This window comes from Stegodyphus dumicola, chromosome 10, assembly GCF_044657685.1.
Source record: "Stegodyphus dumicola isolate Sdum_Otavi_A_Nest chromosome 10, ASM4465768v1".
NCBI lineage: Eukaryota > Metazoa > Arthropoda > Arachnida > Araneae > Eresidae > Stegodyphus > Stegodyphus dumicola.
In genome coordinates this window covers 134585632-134610155 of record NC_140777.1, presented here as the reverse complement: position 1 = coordinate 134610155, position 24524 = coordinate 134585632, and the positions used below count along the sequence as shown (strand labels likewise).

Below are 24524 nucleotides of genomic sequence, written 5' to 3'. Positions count from 1 at the left end.
TCCAACACTCGGTTGTTTTCGACATGCTTTACAATCTTCATAACTATTACTTAATTATTAGCTATTAATTCAGGAATACTATTCGAGAAGCTATTAATTCAGAAATACTATTAGAGAAGCTATTAATTCAGGAATAATTCAGGAAGTTGTTAATTCAGGAAGCTGTTAATTCATAAATATTAATTAGTAATCAGCTAGTAATTCATTCCTCTAGATTAAAACAAACTTATTAACAAGTCTAGATATATTGGAGTTATTTCTAGGAAGTAAAAGGCTATGATAATACATTGAAAATTTGATACTGAAACGAGTCAAATGGTTTTATAGATTATTATGTTTAATATTATAATTAATTACTATTTAATAATTTTCTTATCATTACTAATAGCAACAAGTTACTGGTTCTAAAATGCTATATTTCAATCAAATGTTTTTTTTTTTTTTTTTTTTTTTTACTTTTGCAAATTGAAAATTATTGAAAATTATATACATCATATTATACTCACCATTTTTTATTTCACCTGAAACAGTTGAAAATCAACGTGCATTATGTGCAGTAGAATATAGAAAAATAAATCTGATGCAGACACCACATGAATTCCTTATACAGAATATTAAATTATACGCAAGTTTTACTGCATTTCATTTAAACTTATTTCCTCGAATTTCATTAGAAATATATTTCTCATTCTCATTCTCATTCTCACTTCGCGGGAAGGCAAAAATACATAAAACCTCATAATATCTTCATTAAAAATTGTAAAATACAGTTAAAAACAAAATACAGTTAAAATAAATACAGTTAAAAAAAGACAATTTTTATAATTAAAATTAGAGTTTGAACGCAAAAATAAGCAATTCGGCCAGCGGGCAGAAAGATAGCTTTTTTGGTGCACACTATTGAAAGTTAACTTTAGGTCACTCTGAGCAGAATAACACTCGTTGATGCACCAACTGACTTAATTCACTGTAACTTTCAAATGTAAACAAATATGGCTGCTACGGTAAAAAAATTAGTAAAGCACGTAAAATCTTTTAAATTGTTGATAAATCTACAACTATTGTATGCAGATTAACTAAAAGCATAAAATCCTTAACCGGAAGATAAGAACATAATTCAATTATTTTGAAAGCAAAATCGCATTTATTATCTGGTTGTGTAAAAAGAGTCCTTTATTCTGTCCTTATCTGCAGATGTCATGCAAAAACATCGTTAAAGTGCATTCGATGGCAGTCAGAATGCATATTTTCGTCGAAAGATGATACCCAGAATTTTTCGCGATAACAATATTTCTTTTACTTCTTACAAGGAAGTAAAGATCATCTGAAATTCATGCAGATCGAATAAAAACTTTACTGATTTTTCTAAAAGCCAATATTTTCACTTTTTAGAAAGTAAATGTAGTGATATTTATTAAATTTCATCTTTTATTACAAAACTCACGTAAATTCGTTAAAAGACATTTAATTTCTGAAAAAATGCACTATTACTGTTACACTATTTATTTAGATTATTATATTTATTTAGAGTAATTAATTATTTTATGACACCTTCAGATAAATATTTTGAGCTTGCAAAATAAGTAGATTATTTTGGTCCAGAACTTAAAAAAAATCTGAAAGCATGCGAATGGCTGGAATAAGTCCAAACGACACATTTTAGTGCATTTTCTCTGCGTTTTAATTATGTCGCAGCTTTAATCTCTTTTATCTGAAAATGTTTTACTCGAAACTTTTACCATTGTACTTATACTCTCTTCCAGTGTCTAATGATTATATACAAATCAATTAATAATTAATTTTGGAAGAAAATGTATCTATTCATGAGATCATCAGAACTAATTTCAGATTAATTTCAGCCAAAACGTATTCTCACTAAGTTTAGGTAGATACTCGAAGACTCGGTTTAATGCGCATTTAATGAATAAAAATTATTCTACAATATTTTCGAAATTTCCACCGTTAGTCGCAATCACATATAATATTCGGAAAAATTAAATTAGCAGACATTTTTTTATAAATTGACCAATAGAATTGCTGCACATTTGTCGTTAATTATTTCTTGAAGTGTATCAAGTTTTCGGTGATTTATCTTTCCTTTAAGTTGAAGAATTTGTGTGTGTGTGATTATGGCAAAGCCTCGAGGGCTATCTTCCTAATGGGAGGAATGCCTTCGTGGATGACTTTCTAAGGCAAACTGGCTCGTATGCACAACATGGGGAAAACCACGAAAAAGCCCATGCAGCCAGCCCGTTCACGTGATTCGAACCTCGGACCGAACTACCAGTGTTCAGCGACATTACCGCTCGGCCGCTGGTGGGCTTAAGTTGAAGAGACATTAGATTATTTCGAAGCAGGAGACACGAAAAATGAGAAATGTTCTCGCCGGGGCTCGAACCACGGACCATTCGAAATACGAGCCAAGCGCGTTGACCGCTACACCACGAAGACACGCTAAGAAGGCGGGTGAAATGCCTTATATACCCCCTTGTAAAGGGCGACTGGGGATTAGGGAACCCAGTTGTCAAATCCTGGTTGTGGAGAATCATTATCCACTACATTTTTTAGTTCGGGGGCCACTGTAGTGACATTAGGGTTTTTTTTAAAGCTGAGAAATGAAAAATGACCAATGTCTTGGCTGGGACTTGAACCACTGACCTCTCGCGCCGAGCGTGCTGACTGCTACACCACGAAGACATGCTAAGAAGGCGGGAGAAATACCTTATAAAGTTACCCTCAAAGGAAGAAATCGCATGGATTTATGTCTGATGAACACGGTGGCCACTCTGTTCCCTTTTCTGTGGCGCATGGGTAATTTAAAGCAATTACACGGTTATCAAAATATTCTCTAAGAAACTGAAAACTGAAGCAGTTCGGTGACCGTGCAATTGTTTCCTCAACGACCTATTCGTTTGCTTCTGTAATAGCCGACCGGTGTCGTCCAACACTTCCGACTTTCTCATCCGCGATGCTACCTCTTGGTTTGAATTTCTCGTATGTTTTCACTATCTTCGGCTGTAGATCATTAGAAACTTTTAAAATTTGCCCTGGAAATACTCTTTCGGTAATACTCTTTCTTCCACAGTCGGTGGAATTTCGATGCTATGAAAATTCTGTACTCCAAGGAATTAGTCATTTTCAACACTTTCCTACAGAAATTGCTATCCAGGTCTCTACTACTCGTCCAGTCACAGATAACACATAAGTAGCGGCAAGGCCGCATATATACGGCCTAGAATATTTTTTGTGATATCTGTAAGTCCGTATATATACGTGCATATTAAAATAGGTCAACGAAATTAAGGCAATATATCAAAAGTACACAAATCCAGGTATGAAATATTGGGAGAGTTTTTACGTTAAAATCAAAAACATAATTTGTCTCATAGTAGTTTTGGGAAATTTGTGCTTTCTTAGCGAATACCCTAGCCTCTCAGAGGGCTAAAACATCGACCCCTTCTTGCGGATGCGTATTTTGATGATCTGCGTACATCAGAACTGGAAAGAACGTTAGAAGGGATTTGCAGCGCTATCTGTCGGAAAGGTTTCGAACTAAAACCAAGAATTCTGCAAGAAAACATTTTTTAGGACACCCGGTATGTGTAAAAAAATACATATATAATTTGCATTAATGGTATGAATATTATATTACCAAATGAATATCTTTTAAGTAATTTTTATTTAATTTTTTAAACTCTGAGCAAAAAACCTATCTCTTTACATTTTACTGTTGTTTACTATGAACAATATTTTCTGAATCTATTATGATCTTCACCAATTGCATACATACATTGCCTTAAGTAACAGTCTTATAAAATCTTGATCGCATACCTTAACTTTCTGTCACTTGTACTTCACTGTATTTTAAAGGAATATTAATTTGCATTCTTAAAATTATTTTAATTGAAGTGATTTAGTAAATGCAATAAATGATGTTAATTTATTTTCGATCTATTGTGCTTCTCTAATTTCTCCTGTATATATTTCTGAATAATGTAAATCCATCCCAAGCTTTCTGCTAAACGTATTCTTGATTTAAAAGTTATAGTAGAAGATTTTTTCTATAACTGTGTCTTGATCTGTAACTGAAATTTTGCCTTGATCTGGTACCTGACTCGTTGTTATGGTGGTACAGAAGTCATATGGCTCGGGTTCGCATTGGCTCGGGTTCGAATACCAAAGAAGGCATAGATGTTTATAAGTGTACAGTGTCTTTGCAACATGACGGCATTTAATATACTTTCAAGCCAAGTGTTATCTCGAGAGGTTGGGGGTGTGGAAAGGTGATGAAGAAGAAGATTTGGGCATTCCCCGTATCGAGAACTCAATCTCATTCCGGGTCCACTCCCCCTTTGGGCACATCGTGGTGGTTCAACCTCCACTATTACCCTCCAGGAGAGCAGCGCACCACCTGGGGAAGTACCCCAGGCAGCACCGGTCGTCAAATGCTCCTACCAATCGCTTGGGCGAGCCCGTCGCAGCGGGACATTACCCAGCGACCCCGGGGGAGACCCCCGGGTTACTAGTACCATGCCGCGCTAGGACGTGCCAGACTCCAGGGCCGGCCAATAAGTGACATTTCCCAGAGCCTTCAGAACCACCAAGTTCATAAATTTTATACCCCCGTGGCCGAGACTGCCTGGGTACAGATCCTAGCCAGTAGCTTCGCAGAATTCTCTACGTCGACCCCCGGGGGGTGGAAAGGTGATAGGAGACAGTAAGATAATTCCTTGGGGTGTTATTCTTTAAAACTCAAACGTAACTTCCTTTTTCTCTTTTAATTTAATATTCCGTGCAAGGAAGTCATGTGGTGTACACATCTGATTTTTTCTAAAGCTAGCACTTTCCATGTACACTGTTAAAATAGTTTCCGTAAATCTCTGTGTTATTTTTTTTTTTTAAATTTATTGTTGAAATTAAACAGAAAGATCTAAAAATATAGTAACTTTTTCCGAAATGTTTAATATCTATACAGTGTGAATCTGAATAAGAGGGGAAAACTTTACGGTGTGATAGAAGCAATATTCTTCATAGAATGTATGGTCGGGAAACAAGCGGTGAGAAGTTACAGGGTAGTTTTCCACTGCCATATTAAAAGAATTAACACAAGAACGATAGTAGATACATCAGGAAACATTTGATTAACAGAACGTGCTCATAGAAATTGCTCAAAAAAGCTTCCGCCAGCTGTAATGCGGGCTTCACACCTGCGGGATAGGAATTGACGCACATTTGCGAGGACACCACGCATTTTCCGAATATCCCCAGCAAAAACGGCGATCTGGCGACTAGATACATGTTGGTTACAATGGGGCACTCGTAGCTTAGGCTTTTCATGTGGCCCCACAGGAAAAGTCTAAATACTAGAGATCCGGTGATCTTGTTGGCCAAGCTATGGGACCACCTCGACCAATCCATCGCCCTGTAAATTTTGTGGTTTGTGTAACCAGCAATCCTTTTGGTAGAATCCACGGTAGAGAATGTTGTTGGGTGCGAGGACCTACCCTTTTTGTACCATTTATTTACAATGCCACCTAGCGGCTCTCCGTTTGAGTTCCGACCATACATTCTGTGACAAATATTGCTCATATAGTTGCCTCCTATCACGCCCTAAAATTTGTGCTCTCTTGTTCAGATTCATCCCTCCCCTCCCCCGGGGTTCGACGTAGCGAATCCTGCGAAGCTACTCGTTAGTATCTGTACCTAGGCGGTCTCTGCCACGGGGGTCTAAAATTTATGAACTTATGTTGGTTCTGAAGGCCCTGAGAAAAGTCACTTATTGGCCGGGCTTGGGGTCTGGCAGGTCCTGAGCGGTATGGCTTTGCGTCGGGCAGCCTGAGCAACTGGTAAGTAGCAAATTAACGACTACTTCCATCTGAGATATTTTTCCTGGGCGGTGCGCCTCTCTCTCTCTCTCTCTCTCTGAGAGGCCAGATCGGAGGTTGAACCTCCGCGCCTGGCTCTAAGGAGTGGGGGGACCTGTAGTGCGATTGAATTCGCAGAGGAGGGTTGTTGTGATTGTTAAGATTCATCCTGTATAAAACAAAGTTTTAACATAATGACATTATTTATCTTAGCTGTTTTCTACATTAGAGCAGGGATTCTCAATGCATTTGTTTCTTAAAGGCACTAGTTTTATTATATCTTCTAATAGAAAGTCGTAAAAATGACTTCTTGTCTCTTCAGACCACAGACTGGACTTCTTCAGAGAAATGAAATATTTGCTTCCTTTTCAGAGTATTATAAAAAAAATTAAAAAATCAGGTCTTCAGAAATTTACTCGGAATTTTCCATTTAAACCATAGGAAAGTTACTAAATATCATTATTCTTCAATTCTAGATGACATAAATATGCAAAACTTTTTTGTACTTAGTTCGCCTACCTTAGGTAACGCAACTTAGTTAAATAAAGAACAAAATCAAGTTATCATGATTCACACAACTTAGCTAAATAAAATGCAAAGTCGTGTTATCATAATTCACGCAATATAGTGTAGGATTCCTCACAGTATAATGCTAAGTTACTGTTGAACTGGAAGAATCTTAAGAACCGATAAGCGAATAATCGCTTGAGTTCGTGTGACGGGAAACAACAAGATAGAAGGGTAAACTAGCCCTTTATTATTCAAACTAAAGTTTAACAAACTCCGTCTCGGAGTGTACAATAAAGCCGACACTTGGGCTTTGAATTTAAGAGACTAAGAATAATGCTAAACTAATCTTAACTAAAGACATATAGTCGAAGCTGTTGAGATTCTAACCGAGTTGGACCCTTAACATTAATAGACTGCGAAGCTATCCAAGGGCCTAAAGTACGGCCGAGCGTAAAAATAACTTACAAGAGAGTAGCCTAAAAAGGCAGACGCGTGCAGCCAGAATACCTGGTATCTCTCTCACTAAGACCGAAGAACTTCGCGGTTAAATACCGCTCTTCCTCATTATGTATTCAGACGTGATTCTAAAACTACGTTCTGGCCGGAAGTAGTAAGCTGAAGTTAAGGATTGATAGGAAAGGAACTCTAACTCAAAATTTAACTGTAAATCAAAATAACATAATCCTTACAATATCTAAAGAAAATTAAAAATCTTGTTGGCATAATTCATGTATCTTAGTTAAAGAAAATGCAAGATCATGTAATGCTGTTGTGTAATCCTATCTGAAGTGTTGTTTATAATCTGAAATCAAAACCGATCTTATGTAAGGTAAATAGGTTACTTCTGTGGTATCTCTAGGATCAGCATTTAAGAAGGTAAAACTTGGATCCACTTTTACCACATTCCCTGCAAGCAACTTCTGAAAAAATTTAATTCTCAGCTTATATAAAGTGCAGACGTAAATTAACGTAATATAAATTTAGAAGATCATTTATATCTGCATTTAAAAATTTTATTTTTCTCACCATTCTGAGAACTCCCTGTGCCACTGTAAGAGGAAACACAGATGTAAAGATCTAGGATTTGAATGAAGAATGTTTTCCACAACACATGCGAACTACATAATCCAAGTGGCAGTAACATCTGCTCTTGCAAGAGATGAATTAATTGATAAAAAGCAAAAATAAAATTCAAACTTTAGCGGAAAGGAGAACGAGGAATTTGTGGTATGTCTATCCACACTGTGCCAAGAAATGAAAATTATTAAAGTTTTTAGAATACCATTGTCATGTTATCAGACTGATTTCAAATGTTTTGAGAATGGAAAAATATTTTAAATTCTTTACCAGATTTTTCAATTCAGGATTCATGACATGTTAAAATAGACATATAACTGAGTAATTTATCAGTAATGAATGGTCACCTCTACAAATTACATTCTGCTGTAAAGACGTAAACATTAATAAGCGATTAGACATATTTAATTTAATTTCAACCCTCATTGCTATTTCAATAGCGCTTATGACTGGAATCCATTTATATATATATATTATATTATGTGTGTGTATAAAATAAAAAATATGTAAATCAGCTTTATAATTTAATTTAGGAATAGCTTCTTAATTCCTCATTTTTAATTTGGGTATTTCCTCTCTGTTTTCTAAAAATTGTAATACCTTTCCTGAACTGTCTCATTTCTAGATTAATCTATGTCACATGGCTTGCGTAACACTGATGACGTAGTTAATTTGGAACTTGAACCCAATATTTTGACAGCTGAAACCTTTCTAACCTAAACCAAAACCTTCTCTTGGTGAGCTTCCATACTGGATCACTAACTACGCACTTTAGCTTTTGCCTCTCTTCCTGTTAAGATAGCATTTCCTTCGCTCGCTTCTTATCTCAGCAGAATTCAAAAATGTAAATGTTCTTGAATAGGCAATATTAGAGCGCCAACAAATGTCGGTTAAAATAAAAATGAAGATTTTATCTTACTCGTTTGCCAAATTTCTTAGTCGTTGTATCCAACATTATAGCATTTTGCGCTATCACAATTCTTCCTCTTCAATTAGCTACGTGCTATGCCATCACCATTACTACATATTTTTTGTCTTTACCCTTGAAATGCAGACTGCAGTGGATTGAATAAAAGTCAAGTATTGCAATAAGAAATTTTGCCAAAATTTAAAAAAAAAGAATGTTTTTGAAGAATCATCTTATCTAAGGGAAAACTGTAGAGGGCAGTAATATTGTGTCATATTAATTGGTTGTGAAAAGGAAAAATTTTAGAAGGAAACGTTTTCCTTTACGAAAACTTTTTTTCTCCAGTTTCCACTTTTCACTTTTCACTACTAATTAACATGATACATGATTTTTCTTAAGGTAGAATAATCCTTTACAAAAATTTTTCTTTTAATTTTTTTTTGCAAAATCTCTTATTGTAATATATACGTATATATATATATTTCTTATTGTAATTTATATCTGTGTGTGTGTGTGTGCAAGTGTTTCAAATAATAATATACTTTCTCACATTGATTCCGGCAGTGATACAGAAAATTGGGTCCCATTATAGTAATTCTTTAATATTAGATCTAATTAATATGATAAGTAGTTTATTTTTGTTTTATCTATATAGTTTATTTTATTCATTAGCTAACAATTGCTTTTATTTTGTAAAACAGCTAGCAAAATCTGACTTTTATTAATAAATAACATATTTGTTAATAATGATTAAATAATAAAAACCGTTACACATAATTTGAAATTTATGCAAGAAGAGGCAGGATTTGTTTGTTTGCTTAAATAAAGCATTGAAAGCGTGTGTACTGAAAGAAAGGGGCGACTTCGGGGCAAAGGTGTTAAATTTAAACTTACACATATTTACGTTACAAACGAAGAAAATCACCAAAACCAGCTTGCATATATAGCCCGTTCGACGGGGTTACAGGCCGAAACGGTGACGGACGAAAACGTTGCGGCAGCAATGCAAAGAAAAACATCGTCATACAAAACACAATCATACAAAAGATAAGAAAGCAAAGAAAAAAAAACATCGTGTCATAAAACGTCATCCTGCTCCGCGAACTCAATCGCACTACATGTCACCCCACTCCTTAGAGCCAGGCGCGGAGGTTCAACCTCCACTCTGGCCCCTCAGAGAGAGAGGCGCACTGCCCAGGAAAAATCTCCCAGACGGCACTGGTCATTAATTTACTGCTTAGCATTCGCTCGGGCTGCCCGTCGCAGTGGGACATAACCCAGCGAACCGGGGGCGCAACCCCCGACTACTACAGCCGTACCGATGTGCCAGACCCCAAAGCCGGTCAATAAGTGACCGTTCTCAGGGCCTTCAGAAACATCAAGTTCCTAAATTTTATACCTCCGTGGCCGAGACTGCCTAAGTACAGATCCTAGCCAGTAGCTTCGCAGGATTCTCTACATCGAACCCCGGGAGGGGGATGAATCTAAAAAAGAGGTAACAAATTTAGGGCGTGATAGGAGATAACTATATGAGCAATATTCGTCATAGAATGTATGGTCGGAAATCAAACGGAGAGCCGCTAGGTGGCATTGTAAAAATTGTAAATTAATGGTATAAAAAGCGTAGGTCCTCGCACCCAAAGACATTCTCTACCGTGGATTCTACCGAAAGGATTGCTGGTTACACAAACCACAAAATTTACAGGGCGATGGATTGGTCGAGGTGGTTCCATAGCTTGGCCAACAAGATCACCGGATCTCTCGTGTTTGGACTTTTCCTGTGGGGCCACGTGAAAAGCCTAAGCTACGAGTGCGCCATTGTGACCAAAATAGATCTAGTCGCCAGATCGCCGTTTTTACTACCGATATTCGGAAAATGCTTGATGTCTTCGCAAATGTGCGTCAATTCCTATCCCGCAGGTGCGAAGCCTGCATTACAGCTGGCGGAAAATCTTTTGAGTAATTTCTATGAGCACGTTCTATTAATCAAATGGTTTCTGATGTATCTCCTATTATTCTTGTGTTAATTCTTTTAATATGACAGTGGAAAACTACCCTGTAACTTCTGACCGCTTGTTTCCCGACCATACATTCTATGACGAATATTGCTCGAATATTGCTTCTATTACACCATAAAATTTTCCCTCTTATTCAGATTCGCCCTGCATAGATATTAAACATTTCGGAAAAAGTTACTATATTTTTAGATCTTTCTGCTTAATTTCAACAATATTTTTTTTTAAAAAAAATAACACAGAGATTTAAAGAAACTATTTTAACAGTGTACATGGAAAGTGCTAGCTTTAGAAAAAATTCTGATGTGTACACCACATGACTTCCTTGCACGGAATATTAAATTAAAAGAGAAAAGGGAAGTTACGTTTGAGTTTTGAAGAATAACACCGCAAGGAATTATCTTAGTGTCTCCTATCACCTTTCCACACCCCCAATTCAAGCCACTGCCACAGTTTTAAAATATCCTGCTAAAAATTAAAGTGCCTGCAAATATTTGCATGAATGACAACACTGTAGACTTGCGTTTTCTGCTTGGAAAAAATTAAGTAAATTTTCGCATAATGATTTCAAAGCACAAAATGATGAGTAATGCTTTTAACTCTATATATCATTAATTTGCAATAGGCATTACCTAATAAATTTTTATTAAGAAATCAAGAAGCCATTAAAATCTTGAAATCAGCAAAAACTATTGCTACATATAACAATTAATGGAATTTTAAATATGTATATATCTTCTTTTTTTGTCCTTTTTATCCGATATTTTTTAATGAAAATCTACCAATACATCTTTATAAAGTTATAAGGTATTTCTCCCGCCTTCTTAGCCTGCCTTAGTGGTGTAGTGGTCTGCACGGTGGGCGCGTATCCAGAGGTCCATGGTTCGATTCTCGGCGAAGGTGTTGCTCATTTTTCAAGTCTCCGGCTTCGAAATAACTTAATGTCTCTACAAACATGGTGAAGAAAGTAATGATTTTAGTGATTAGGATCATAAATCTAAAGTTCCATTAACTCTTATACCTAGCAATTAGTTTTTACATTTGTCAAGATTTTGAATGTTTAAGTATAACTCTTGTTCTTTCAGAAAATAGTTATTAGTTAACATGAAAATATGAAACGTCGAGATAAAATCATTACTTACTTCTCGCGCACTCACAACCACGACGTAGACTTAGACAGTTCTATATTACCGAGCTATTGCAGGTGCAACGTTGCCGGTTTCTTAAATTAAACCCAAGGGCACATGACATAATGAATTCAGGAAATGGAAAACATCTCGGATGAGAAAACGGAGAAAGGAAAAGTGAGATGGGTACCGAAAGGAAAAAGGCATCTAGCAGGTTCTCTTATTTTCTTTGGTATATAAGCGGCTTAAGTGTTTGTCGCCGATAGTTTATTGTTGCCACTCGGAAAAATGAGCACTTAAATTAACGTTTCCCCAGTTTTTAATTAATATCTCGGCCGAGTAAAGTCGTACGAATATGAGAACGGTATCGATGGACTCGGAAAATTTTTGGAATCCGAGGATAAGTGTCTCAAATTTCAACTCGGCGCCGTTCCGTAGATATTCGAGAAAAAAAAATTTGGCACGTAACCAAACCCCTCTAATAGGGAAAACCCAAAAAAGAAAGTGGAAAATGTACGGGAAACGTAGGGAAAAATTAGTTTTTAATTAATATCTCGTATAAGTCCCACTAAGACACGAATGGTCAAAATGGCGTGCCACGGACCTGCGGAATCCAACGGTATGCTTCGCTAATCCCGGGAGCCTGCCGTTTTGGAGGAGATGATGGAGATGATGTTACTTCACCACATATGCGGCTTAAGTGTCTGTTTGTCGCCAATAGTTTATTAGCTGCTTTTGCGTAATTGTACTAGCCAATGGGATGAAGTTGCCACGGCACAGGGTTGCCGTTTTAATTGAGACGTAGACAATTTCCTGTAAAACTTGCCTTTGCTATGACCATCCATAAGTCTCAGGGCCAAACGATTAAGCGCGTTGGCATTTTTTTACCTGAGCCTGCATTTGGACACGGTCAACGTTATAGTGCCTTTTCAAGAGTTCGTGAAAGAACGGACGTAAAATTAAAAATAATGGATCGTCCTCTGCAAGGCGAGCTTAAAAAGGATGGAAAGATCTACTCAAGAAATGTGTACAAAGAAATCTTTGACATGTGATTTAACATTTTATTATTTAAATCACCTTTATTTATTGAGCTAGCGGTGGCTTTTAAGAAATGTACCGCCTGAGCTTTCCTTCATTGCACTCTACTTTAAGCAATTAAGCAAGGGGGAAACCCAGTGGGGCAGTAAGCAAAGAGGCGTCCTCGCCGCCTGCTATGGGTAATTCAGTTTGAATTAGCAGACACCTTTGCACAAATCTATTTAATTACAATTTATAATATCTAGAACAGCGGCCATTTCGTACAACCACTGGGCTTTTTAGTAATGTTATAACTAGAAAACTCATGTCTGTGATTTTATATCATCATGTGATGATTTGTAGGTGCTTAATTTTTACCACGATATTTTAAAACTGTGAAACGTTACCACCGCTTTATTTTCGACCACAAAATTTTATGCAACTACATTTTAGAATTGAGATATTTCTTCTTTGCTTTTGTCTTACGATGTTTTGTACGATGATGTTTTCCCCTTGCGATATATTCCCTGCGACACTTTCTTTCGCGAAGATTTTACAGGATGGTTTCGACGGGCAACTCCTCTGAATTCGAACCTGTTTCTAGTTATCAGCGTTCAGAGGTCTCATCATTCAATGGAGGACAAAAGGAATATTTCAATAAAATACACTAGTCCTCCCCCTCTCCAAAGTCCAAAAGGTCTATTAGTCTCAAAACAGAATTTGGTGGCGTATAACTTTTCAAACTGTTCCCTCAAAATATTATCGCTCTGTATTACTTTTAAAGATATTATATAATGAAGAATATGCATGAATGTATGTGTGTTTCTCGCACTATGCAAAACGACGGTAGCTAGGACCACCAGATTTTGAATAACGTAGTCCTCCATCCCATTCGAATATGTGAACGTGACCATGATCATAAAGACCGAATTCTTAATTTATATTTTATAGTTTGTAAACCTTTAATGAAATTTTAACAAAATCAACGATTTGGAAGCGAGCAATGACAACACTGTACGGATTAAAACATTATTACCTCCAGCTCGCGAGACTGTCTATCGGAAATTCTAAAGATACGCTGTTTTAAAATATTTTGTGATTTTGCTATTTGATTGAATTTGTTACAGCGTGAGTGCGAAGAACATGATATTTAATTAATAAATTTGACAGACAAAACGTTAATAATAAAAACATAAAGTTTTGCAAGCCATCTTAACTGTGCGAAACTGTGCGTTGGCATGATCAAGTGAGAAAAGAATAAAAAATTGAGAAATGTCTGGCAACACTTAACAATGCATCCGTAATTCTAAACACATGCAAGTTTTAAAATATTTGTAACTTTTCTGTTGAATTGTATATGGTGCAAAAAAAATGATGCTGAGTAATAAAACTAAAAATGCAAAAAGATATCGGTTAGCAGGAGTGAGTGGCAACAGCAGACTGGTAGACTGCGACATCAGCGAGAGCGTAGGAAAACCTTAACAAACCCTTTTGGGTGACCATTAAAATCTGAGCCCTTTCCAATATTAGGAAACAAAAATGGTGAGATCACAGTCCGCCAGATCAGTGAGATTTTGTTTTCTAGAAACATAATTCTGTGAACTGACATTTCTTACAAATCACGGTATATATTTTTCTAATTAATTAAGCTCGTGAAATTGAAATTATCATCTAAATAAACCAAAGTAAGCAAACCATTCAATTAATCTGAAGTATGTAAACAACTTGTTCATTGTAAGATCAGGAATAAGGAATTTAGTGCCGTGCACCGATAATGTTCAATCAAAATACCGTAACAGTTAGTGTGCATTTAATTTTTTCCGTTATTTTTTAACAAAAGCTTTGAATTAATTAATAAAAGATGTTAAAGTTTAATTTAAAATTCAAGCGTAAATAAAACACTAAAACGGATATTATAGATTCGTTGATTAATACAAATGTATTAACAATACACTGTAGAGAACAAAGTTCTTTAAATAAATTTTTTAACGAGAAAACAAGAGTAAAATGTTAGCGAGTTTCTTCTTTGAAGAGCAAATTCTAATGTTTATTTTTTATATCGAACTCTTTTATTGTTGCCACATGAACAAAAAGAAAATCGCAACGCGAAGAGTTCGAGAGATGACGTTTCAGTATCCCAAACGATGTTACCACAGATATGATGTAAATTAAAGGGGAAATTCAATAGATAAAATTCAGTTAAAATTAAAATCTAAATTTAATGAAGAAACGATAAATTAAATAATGGAAAGTGTTTAAAATTATCGGGCATTCAATATGAAATAAAAGTGGTCGGATCTTTTCTGCAAACACTAATTTTCTTTAAGTAATGAAAAAAAGTTTATTTCGTTTTATCTGAATTATCGTAAATACAATCACTCATGCGATACATACTCTGCGAATGTTGATATGCATTATTTAAACCTGGACTTTAATTGAGGATTCCGAATTTTTCTTTTGTTTTTCTCCCTCCATTTTTTTTTTTTTTTTTTTTTTTTTTCTCTTTTATTTCGCTTTTTGATTAGTTTTTTTATTTATTGGTAGAAATAAAGCTGAATTCTTTAATTGCTTATATTTTCATTGATTGATGAAATTCTGAATTATTATATTAGAGTAATATCTATATTACTAATATACCATTTCAAAAGACCTATATATAAAGGAATATACCTGTTTGCTCTCAAAATCGATAGAGGCTTGACTAAATGCCAAACGCAAGGTTGTTTCTTTGCCTAATTTTATGGTTTACTTTGGCGTGTTTCCCTTCCATTTCGTTCCTATTTCTTAGAATGCATAGAAAATATTACAAGTTAAAATATTATACATTATTGCAGCATGCTAAATCTTTTGAACAAAAGTCATTGTTTTCCGTGTTTATGATTATTAAAATTTAAAAAGCATATAAAGTTTAATACATTGTTCTAAACAGTTCTGTAAAATGTGTTTTGTTGTTGAATATTGAGTAAAATTTTACATTTCGCTCTGAAGAAAACGATCCGTTGAATAGGATCAAACCTTAGGATCTAATCAATAATTTTTCCTTGATTTAATTTTTTGCTTACTTTTGACTGTCAACGCAGTTATTTGATTTTAATTTTGTTTTTAACATAAATATTATGCAAATGAATTTTTGATAGAAATTTATTATATGTTTATCTGCTTATGGTAAATTTAATTTAGAAATTCTATATTTTATACAGAAGTTTACTGTTCGGGTTCAGTTTTAAAAAGTAGATTTCTGTTGTTAACATCCTTTCAGCCATTCCTTAGAATTTTAGAAAGGGGAATATCATGTGTATCTACTCTGAAAACTTCCGGGTACTTTTAAGAAGAGAAAAATATTCGTAATTTTTAAAACTTTTTATGTTAATTAAAATTATTTCAAAGTTGTACGTAGTCAACTGTAAACAGACATTCATTATATTATGATAGGTTAAAACCTAAAGCTATTTGATTGTTCATTATATTATGATGGAATAAAAACTAAAGCTATTTTATATTTTCTTTATTTATATAATAAGTTTCATATTTTCACTGCTTACGATCAGAAATTGCGTATGACTCAATAGTTGTGTAGTCCTAACAAATGAAATGTTTTCCCATCTTTTGGGTTAAATACAAGTGTAGTTTCCTTTGCAAATACCTTTTGGATATACGATGAGCTTGACTTAAGTCTGATTCTAAGAAGCAATGCATACTACGAACTTTAACCTTCCAGCAAGCGCGTATGCGCAAAATTTACGACAAATTCAGTTTTTAATGCACATTTTTCGCATATTGAAGCTGAGACGTCTGAAGGTCATTTCTGTTCCTCCTTTCCACCCTTTCCCATATCATGGAATGTGCACACAGGAAATCATTTAACTTTTTATTAACTGGGCTTTTGTGCTACGTGGCAGCTTTTCCATAAAAGTTACGACACGCCCGTGGTCGTGTTTTAAAATTCGGAAAATATTTTTTTCTCAAATATTTTGTAATTTTGTGTTATTAATTGCCTTTTATTATTTTAATTTGAATACATTTGGCTCTGTAAATTTTATATCGGTTTTCATGGCAAAAAAATATGTGCAACCAGCTGATTTAGCTAGGGTTTTTCAAGAATTATCTGATGAAGAAAAGGAAGACAAGGAAACCTTTGGATGGGAGAACAATAGAGATTTCCATTTCTTATTTTCTTTTATTTCTATTTTTTAGAAATAAATAAAAACATTGAAGTTAGTTTAAAGTGCGTTTTCGTAACCAGTAAGAAGTGAATTTCCTTGCAGGAGTAAGTAATATTAAACTTACTTTTTTTCCTACCAAGGTGTTTTCCTTTTTTACTGTCCATAATTGTCTTCGATGAATATTAAAATTAGCTTCGATTTTAAAATATAATTATTAAATAATAAATTTAAAATCCTCTATAATGAAATACATCATTGCATTTTCATCTCACTAACATAAGAACTTAAAAATAATTTACTTATATTTGAATGTGATATCATTTGTATTTCGCAATAATACGATTAATATTTTATTTCTTAATAAATTTATTATCAATATTTACTCATTTCTGTCGTTTTTTGAGGTGCCGAAAATGGTAAAAGAACGGATGTCGTAAAAAATACGCGTGATAAAAAGAGGTGTAAATGTCAACAGATAATGAGTGGCTAAAACCTGGAAACACTAGTATTTCTTCCGCGGTTTACGGCCTTACCAATGAACGAGTAGTTAAGACTGAGGAATGCTGGTATTTTGATCTAACTGAGGATCGATCTGAGGCGAAAAGATTGGTGCATGGTTGGTTTTAGTGGTTTTTCCCATGTGTAACATGATTACAAACCAGTTCACATCAAAACATCCTCCACAAAGGCATACCTCCTCTTAAGCAGATAGCCCTCACTGCTTTGCCAAATTCATATAACCGAAACTAACCTTTCCCGGTTTGCCTTTAGACAACTAAACAAACTAGTTGCTTCAAAAGATTGTACGATTTTTCCATTCGTAATATGACAGCGAACATGTTGCTTAATATATTGACTGCCACTCGAGTTTGCAAGAAAATCTCCTTTAGTCTACGAGCGTTCCTATACCATGCGTCAATTGTTTCCAATCGTAAGAGTTTAGATCGTAAGATCGTAAGAGTAAGATCTAGAAAGAAATATTTTGGGACATGCATACAGTTTAAAATCTTTCCTCAAGAACGAAGTATCTACGAAAGGATGTTATGTTATGTTATGTAGAAGTGAGAGGGGCCACCTAATATTTACCCTAAGTAAGCAGGTATTAGCCCCACACACTAATTAGAAAACTGACATTCATGGCAAAAACATTCTGGCATCATTCCTCGAGTCGTGATGGAAATTGTGACCCCAATGAGCACTACAAGTACTGCCACTGGCGGTGGCATCAACGGTACTCCTAACCCTTCAGCGTTAAATTAGCTAAAGTAAAAGGGATTAAATTACATGATATACATTGCGAAATACATAGTTGTGCAGGTGCATGTTCAAGATGTTATCTATTGTAGTGGGTACAGGCAACATGTTTCAGGACATTATATATTACATTAGAAACAGGCATGATGTTCCCACGTTACAAATCATTTTTGTAAACATGATATGTTTACTATCAGAATTAATTAAGAACTATAAAATTGTTTACAAAGATTACATTTAAGTACTGTTGTAAAGTTGTGCTGAAACTTTAACATCTCAATTTTGACGATTCATTATTTGCTGTAACGTACGTTTTTATGTTAATTGATTTTCAGAAATTATATTATATTGTCTAGCAGTACATTATTATTTGCATGTAAAAATTGATCATGACATTATAAATTGTGGTGGCTTGAAGCAACTTATTTCTCTACGAAAGGATGTGAGACTCGAACTTTATTTCTTCTTTTTCAAATATTTTTTCTGTAGTGACAAATGAATGAAGTTTTTGTGCCTGAAAATGGTTGCCCAACTTTTTGCAAGGTCTAAAAGAAACACGAATAAGTACTTTTTAAGTGAATCATACAGCAGTGAAGAAGAAACCTGTTGCGAGGCGTACAAAAACACAAATAGTAGCGATAAGGATCAATCGAGAATTTTCAGAAAAATAATTGTAGACAAGATTACATCTTCAGATTCTGGTTTGAATACTTAAAAGTGCAGTGACAATAAATGTGCTGTAGACAATAAATGTGCTGATCATATTTTACAAGAATTAGTTGTTTAGGAAGAAAGAAAATTGATACCGAAGAAAGAACATAATTTACCTGTCGGGCAACAATCATTTTCGTTTCTTTCTTTCAACATTCATTTTTCTTTCGAATACCTACTTTACCTCGTTCAGGACTCAAAGAACTGACACCGGAGTAACGGCTAATGCATGCTAATCAGAATTTTATGTCGTCACCCGAATACGGGTGAAGCGGCAGCCAAAATATTAAAATGTTCCCTCTGAAAGCGTCCTTATTTGAGGCAGGTTGTAACAGCCAAAACGTGGCGAAAGCAGAAAAGAATAAGATGGCAACTTGAATTGGTTATAAGCAGTAATCACGAAGCAAATTTCTGAAAATTTTCAATTCTTTGATTTTATCATACTAGCGAAATTTTAAGCTAATTTTTCCCTTAAAAGTTTATGAAATGGTTGAAAACTACATTTCTTGATGAATTAAGATCTGGCATTAGAATTACTGTGACATGTTTATTAATACATAATCATATTTTATGTATATTATACTGTACCTAGCTTTGCAGTTATATGGATAACATACGTGCGTAACGCTTGCGTAAGCAAATAGATTTGTTAGACAAGGCTTTTAAGAGCTCTCAGCGTTATGTTTGACAGATATCAACAAATTCAGTATCACCACATGTGTGGATAACGCGGAAGCTGTTCTGTGTGACAGAATGCATGATGCATGTTCCGTTTGCGTGGTGAATTTATTTGGCAATTCTTGTCGCATATCGTATTAAGCCGCATGAGCATTACATAACGATGGATCGAAATTGTAAATGATAGCTGATACAGTCTGATGTTAAGAGCACCATTTATCGTTAATAACATTTCAGGTAATGCTTTAAAAAGAAAAGAAAAGACAAATTTTAATGAAAACATTTGTTACTCTAACAAAGCAGGATCTGACAGTTTCATTTCTCCGCAAGCCAAAATCAGTTTCCCTTTCAATATTTAGGAGGCTTTTCAGTTATAAGGTAATCATATAAATGATCCAAATAATACTTTCTTGTTACTTTTTCACCTCACTTCTTATTGGATTTATAGGATTTCTAGATACCCGTATTATCTGCACATATGATAAGAAACATTTTAAGAATGTTAACATAAAAGTAAGAAAAAACTAAGCACGAATGTTTTATTAGTGAAATCTTTACTTAGATTAATGGTAATAAAAAAATTTTAAGAACTTATTTATTTTTAACTAACCAGTTAATGTTCACTAGCTCTTCTGTCATTCTCCTTCCCCCGTTTTCCTGCCAGAATGCAAATTTTAGTTCGCATGTTTTCAGATGCGTCAGAAAGAATATTTAAATGAAGATTTTAGATTGTTGAATCGGAGCGTATTCCGCCTGCTAAAGGCCACGTTATTAATTGTATCTCTTAGACAGCAATCTGTCTGCAGTGTTGCGTTATTCTCACCTAGGCTTCGACATGCCGGTGTTAGATTTCAACCTACTTGAGGGTTATTCTTTCTGTGTCGCCTTTGGCTAACTGATGACTTATCTTAGTTTATTATTTCTGAGTTACGGCATAAATACTGGCTAGTTTTGTAAGTACAAGAAGTGCCTTTTGTTAAATTAATGAGTTAAATAAAAGGGCTTTTTACACCTTCGTGCGTTTTTCTGTCTGTTTACTGGACATAGCGATAGAGCACACAAAAGTTACATTTCTATATGCATTTAAATACTGTTAAAATGACATGCCTTATGAAATTAAAAAATGTTCTTCTTTGATAATATGAAAAGTTTGCCGTATTCTTTTTCCGTATTATATCTTCAGGTACACCATCGAATTTTGTTTCATTTTCGCTATCACTATTATTCTGATCCGTAAATAACTTGCGTTACATCTCCAGTATTAGAATATTACCTTATAAGGTATTTCTCCCATCTTCTTAGCATGCCTTCGTGGTTGGTGGTCTGCACGCTGGGCGCGCATTCTAGAGGTCCATGGTTATATTCCCGGCGAGGACGTTGGTTCATTTCTCGTCACTCCTGCTTCCGAAATAAACCTAATGTCTCTAAAACCTTTTCATAATGACTTTTCAATTATATCGGGTTTAATTTCAATCCATGCTTTTATTCACTCACGCACTATTTCTAGGCTAATACGACGTATTTGGCTCCCTTTACCTTCTTTGATTTCGATATTCACTTCAAAATCACGGCTTTAAATGACTACAGAAAGAGAAAATAGCTAACTGTTAATTCCGTGAATTCATTAGGGTCTGGCATACATCCCTACCTCAAATAATGTCCCTCCTATCTCGAAAACCCTAGAATAATATTCTTGTGCACACATGCATTGAATACAATACACCATCTTTGCGGAATTATTTACCCTCTCAAGCATTTTCCCCACACATATATCATTCCCTTATTGCTTTGTCAATTCAGTATACCATTGTTTGAAAGCCTGTGAAAAATCTTGCAATGAATAACTTCAAAAGATAGCAGAACCGCACTATATCTGCCAGGTTTCTACGCAAAGAAAAGAATGCCCGTTATACGGTGAATATACCTAAAAACTAAAAAACCTAGTTTGAAGTGCATTATGCGCAGGAATACACGGTATATATGTATATATACAACTTTATGCGGCCGATTATAACGAAAAATGCTGGTACACAACTACATGTTATGGCAGTCCCCTAATCAAATTTCAACGTTCTATAGCGACTCGTTTTTGAGATACTCGTTCGTATTCTACTCGTTTTTGAGTTATACAAGATACATACGTCACAAAAAAAACTTTTACAGATATCAAGGAAAAACATCGTTAAAATGGATTAGAGTGCTCAAAATGGATATTTTTGTAGAAGTATAATACCTGAAATTTTTCGCGATTACTTCGTACAAGAAAGAGAGAGTACAAGTAGAGAAATCTAGTCAGTTTGCTACGTAATAGATACCATGTACGTATTGTACAACGTATTTCACTCCTTAATATTGGGAATTCACAACATGAGAAGGTGGGCCACAATTTGTGACGGGTCACGAAACATTTTCAAGAACGATTTTGTTAATTATGCGGTTATGAGTACAGTTACGAACTTATTCTTAGCTGCCAAAATAATTGTGAACAACTGCATATGTTTATTTTTATTACCTCATTATTATGGTATTTTCTTCTATAGGTTTGGACAAATAAGACCTACCAATGTTAAACATAAATAACTTTTTTATTTTTTGATATACTTATTTTTTTTCTTTTTGTAGGTTATAATTTAATTTTTGGAAACTTATTATGGAACCATACAGTACAAAACAACACGTTAAAATTATCGATTTTTCCTATTCTTGTCAACGATCAATTGTTATGACGCAGCGTAAATATCGGCAATATTTTAATTCAAGTGTACTGTTTGTTGCGGTGTTATGTCCAATGGTGTTATCGCTCCATATTTCTTCGATAATGAGGATGGAACGCCGGAAACGATTCCGGAGCTTCTTACAGAATAATGATTGAAAACTTTTTGCGGCCAATGGCGCAGCAGAATCGTTTTTTTAATGAGAATATTCAAAGGACAAAATATATGTTAATAAACTAGAGACTATTAGACAGCTAAAGCAAAATATTCGAGACGAAGTACTGAGACTTCAACCAGAAACATTACGTGGTGTAATGGAAAACGCGTTAAAAACAGCCAATCTCCGTATCGAGAAAAATGGTGGACATTTGTCTGATGTCATATTTCATACATGATTTACATAAAATGTATTTAATGTATAAAAGGATTAATCAAAATAAATGATTATTACAAGGGTTATCCGTGTTTAACATTAGTAGGTCTTATTTGGCCCACCCTATAGAAGCCTCTTTTGTTTTTCCTTCCAGGAGCAACTTTATACACGTGAGTTGGCATAAATCACAGCTACAATAATGTGAATTGCAATGTATCTCAACTATATGCGTGCGTGTCGCAAAGAATTGGCACTACACGCCTGCGAGTCGCTACGAATCGCAACTACAGGGTGCGGCAGCGTTCATAGTAGGGTATTAAAAACACACTATAAGGCAGTAACCGTATATTATTTATTACCCCTTATGTTCAATAAATAGTTATTAAAGGTATGTCATTTACTAATGTGTAAGTCATTGTCCATTGCGTGGATTACTTTTTGAATATGATGCCCCTTTGCACAACACATTCATCTAGGCGGCGTTGGAAGCTTGCCATAACTCGGCGTAACGTATTCCCTGGGACATTGCTGACGGCAGTTCTGATGCGATATTTCAACTCAGGAATGGTGGCAACTCAGGAACGTGTTCGGGAAACTTCTTACTTCAGGTGCCCCCAAAGTCTGCACGTGAAAGATCAGGTGAGCGAGGCGGCCAGGAAATGTCACCAAAACGGGAAATTACTCTACCTGGAAATGTCTGTCGAAACGGTCCGTCCATCTGGAACTTTCCCATGACGTTCCAAGTTGAAATTTTTCCGAAATAGACGCTGGGTAGAAATAACAGAGTAGTTATTTTTGAAATAACTTTCAACAGCAAAGGCACGATGCTGTGCACTCCACCGATTCATATCACTGTCACACTTCGAAATGGCAGCTCATTAGTACACGAATGCGGCACGAGCTGGAGCACATTCATGCAGTACATCATTGTACTACGCAAGTCAAATTACGCTATGAACGCTGCCGCAACCTGAATATGATTGGGCAACCATACACTTGCATTCATTCGCAACTATAAATAAGCATTTTGGGTCACCAGGTTAAAATGCTTGAGAAATACTGCATTATATTAATGATATTATTAGTTCTGTAATTTAGTTTAAATGTGTCATGAAAATAAACTCTGTGTCCTGTTTCAGGCATGGCGAGCGCTTCAGGGACCCAAGATCAGGAGGAGTTCGACGTTACCGTCGCGGAGCTCCGCGACCTGATGGAGACCCGCGGATACGAGGCGGTCCAGAGGATACAGGACGAGCATGGGGGAGTACACAACCTCTGCAGGAAGTTGCACACCTCTCCAACAGACGGTAAAGTGAAAATTTGTATTTTCTAGTCCTAGTACTTCTACGTCAATGAAGTGACAGTGAACGTTTCTTTATTTAATTCCGATGCCATCATGTGCGGTAACTAAAGCAAACACGACAACTTAAATTTTACATATAATACTCATACCGGTAGCTGGGTATACACATTTCCTTTATTTAAGTCAGTGACTGGAAAATTTCTGTCTAAATGTGGCCCTTCTTTCTCATATCAATTTTAATGAACGTCTTCAGCAGTTTCAGATTTAAAAAAAATTATTTTAGAATTTTCATCGCAATGTTTAGCCGTTATGGGACAAACACATGTGCATTGGTTTAAGGTTATTTTAACTAACATGTTAAATTTTATGTTAATTCTTTACTGTACTTTCTATTTCTTCCATCGGCCATCACCAAATTGTAAATTAGTTTACTTTTAAACAGCCGGCAAATTTGTGCTTGAAAGAAAGAGCTTTGGCAATATGACAGAAAACTGTTTTATTCATGAAACGACTACCTGTATGATGATCTGCGTTCTGATGAGTAATTTTGTATTTGCTTGGGCGCACGCTAGAAACCGAAGTAGCTAAAGCTGCGATAGTGAGGCGCTGAAAGCTACGTATCATTTGGGTTGTACATATTTAAAAATTAGACTTTCTGGCAGCATAAAAGCAGGGGTAGGGGAAGTTTTTGCTGCATTTTAGATGAGCCACAAGATTTGTAATTTAATAAACCTTTTAGCCTTTCATTTGTGTTCTTGAAGTCTTGACTTTTAAGGAAGATCGAAAGAAAATCAGTTTAAACAAGTGTTGC

At 35.2% G+C, this 24524-nt stretch overlaps 1 protein-coding gene across 7 annotated transcripts in view; it reads left to right on the top strand.

Annotated features, from left to right (window-relative positions):
• LOC118192450 (plasma membrane calcium-transporting ATPase 3-like) overlaps positions 1 to 24524 on the top strand; it is a 480953-nt gene that overhangs the window by 227817 nt on the left and 228612 nt on the right. For all 7 annotated transcript variants that reach the window (XR_015043552.1, XR_015043551.1, XM_085825569.1 and 4 more), the window contains exon 2: positions 23550 to 23717. Coding sequence is in view for 5 of the 7 variants with exons in the window: in XM_085825567.1 (XP_085681693.1) it covers positions 23550 to 23717 (168 nt within the window). In the remaining 2 variants the exon portion in view is untranslated. The remainder of the gene's footprint in view (positions 1 to 23549; positions 23718 to 24524) is intronic.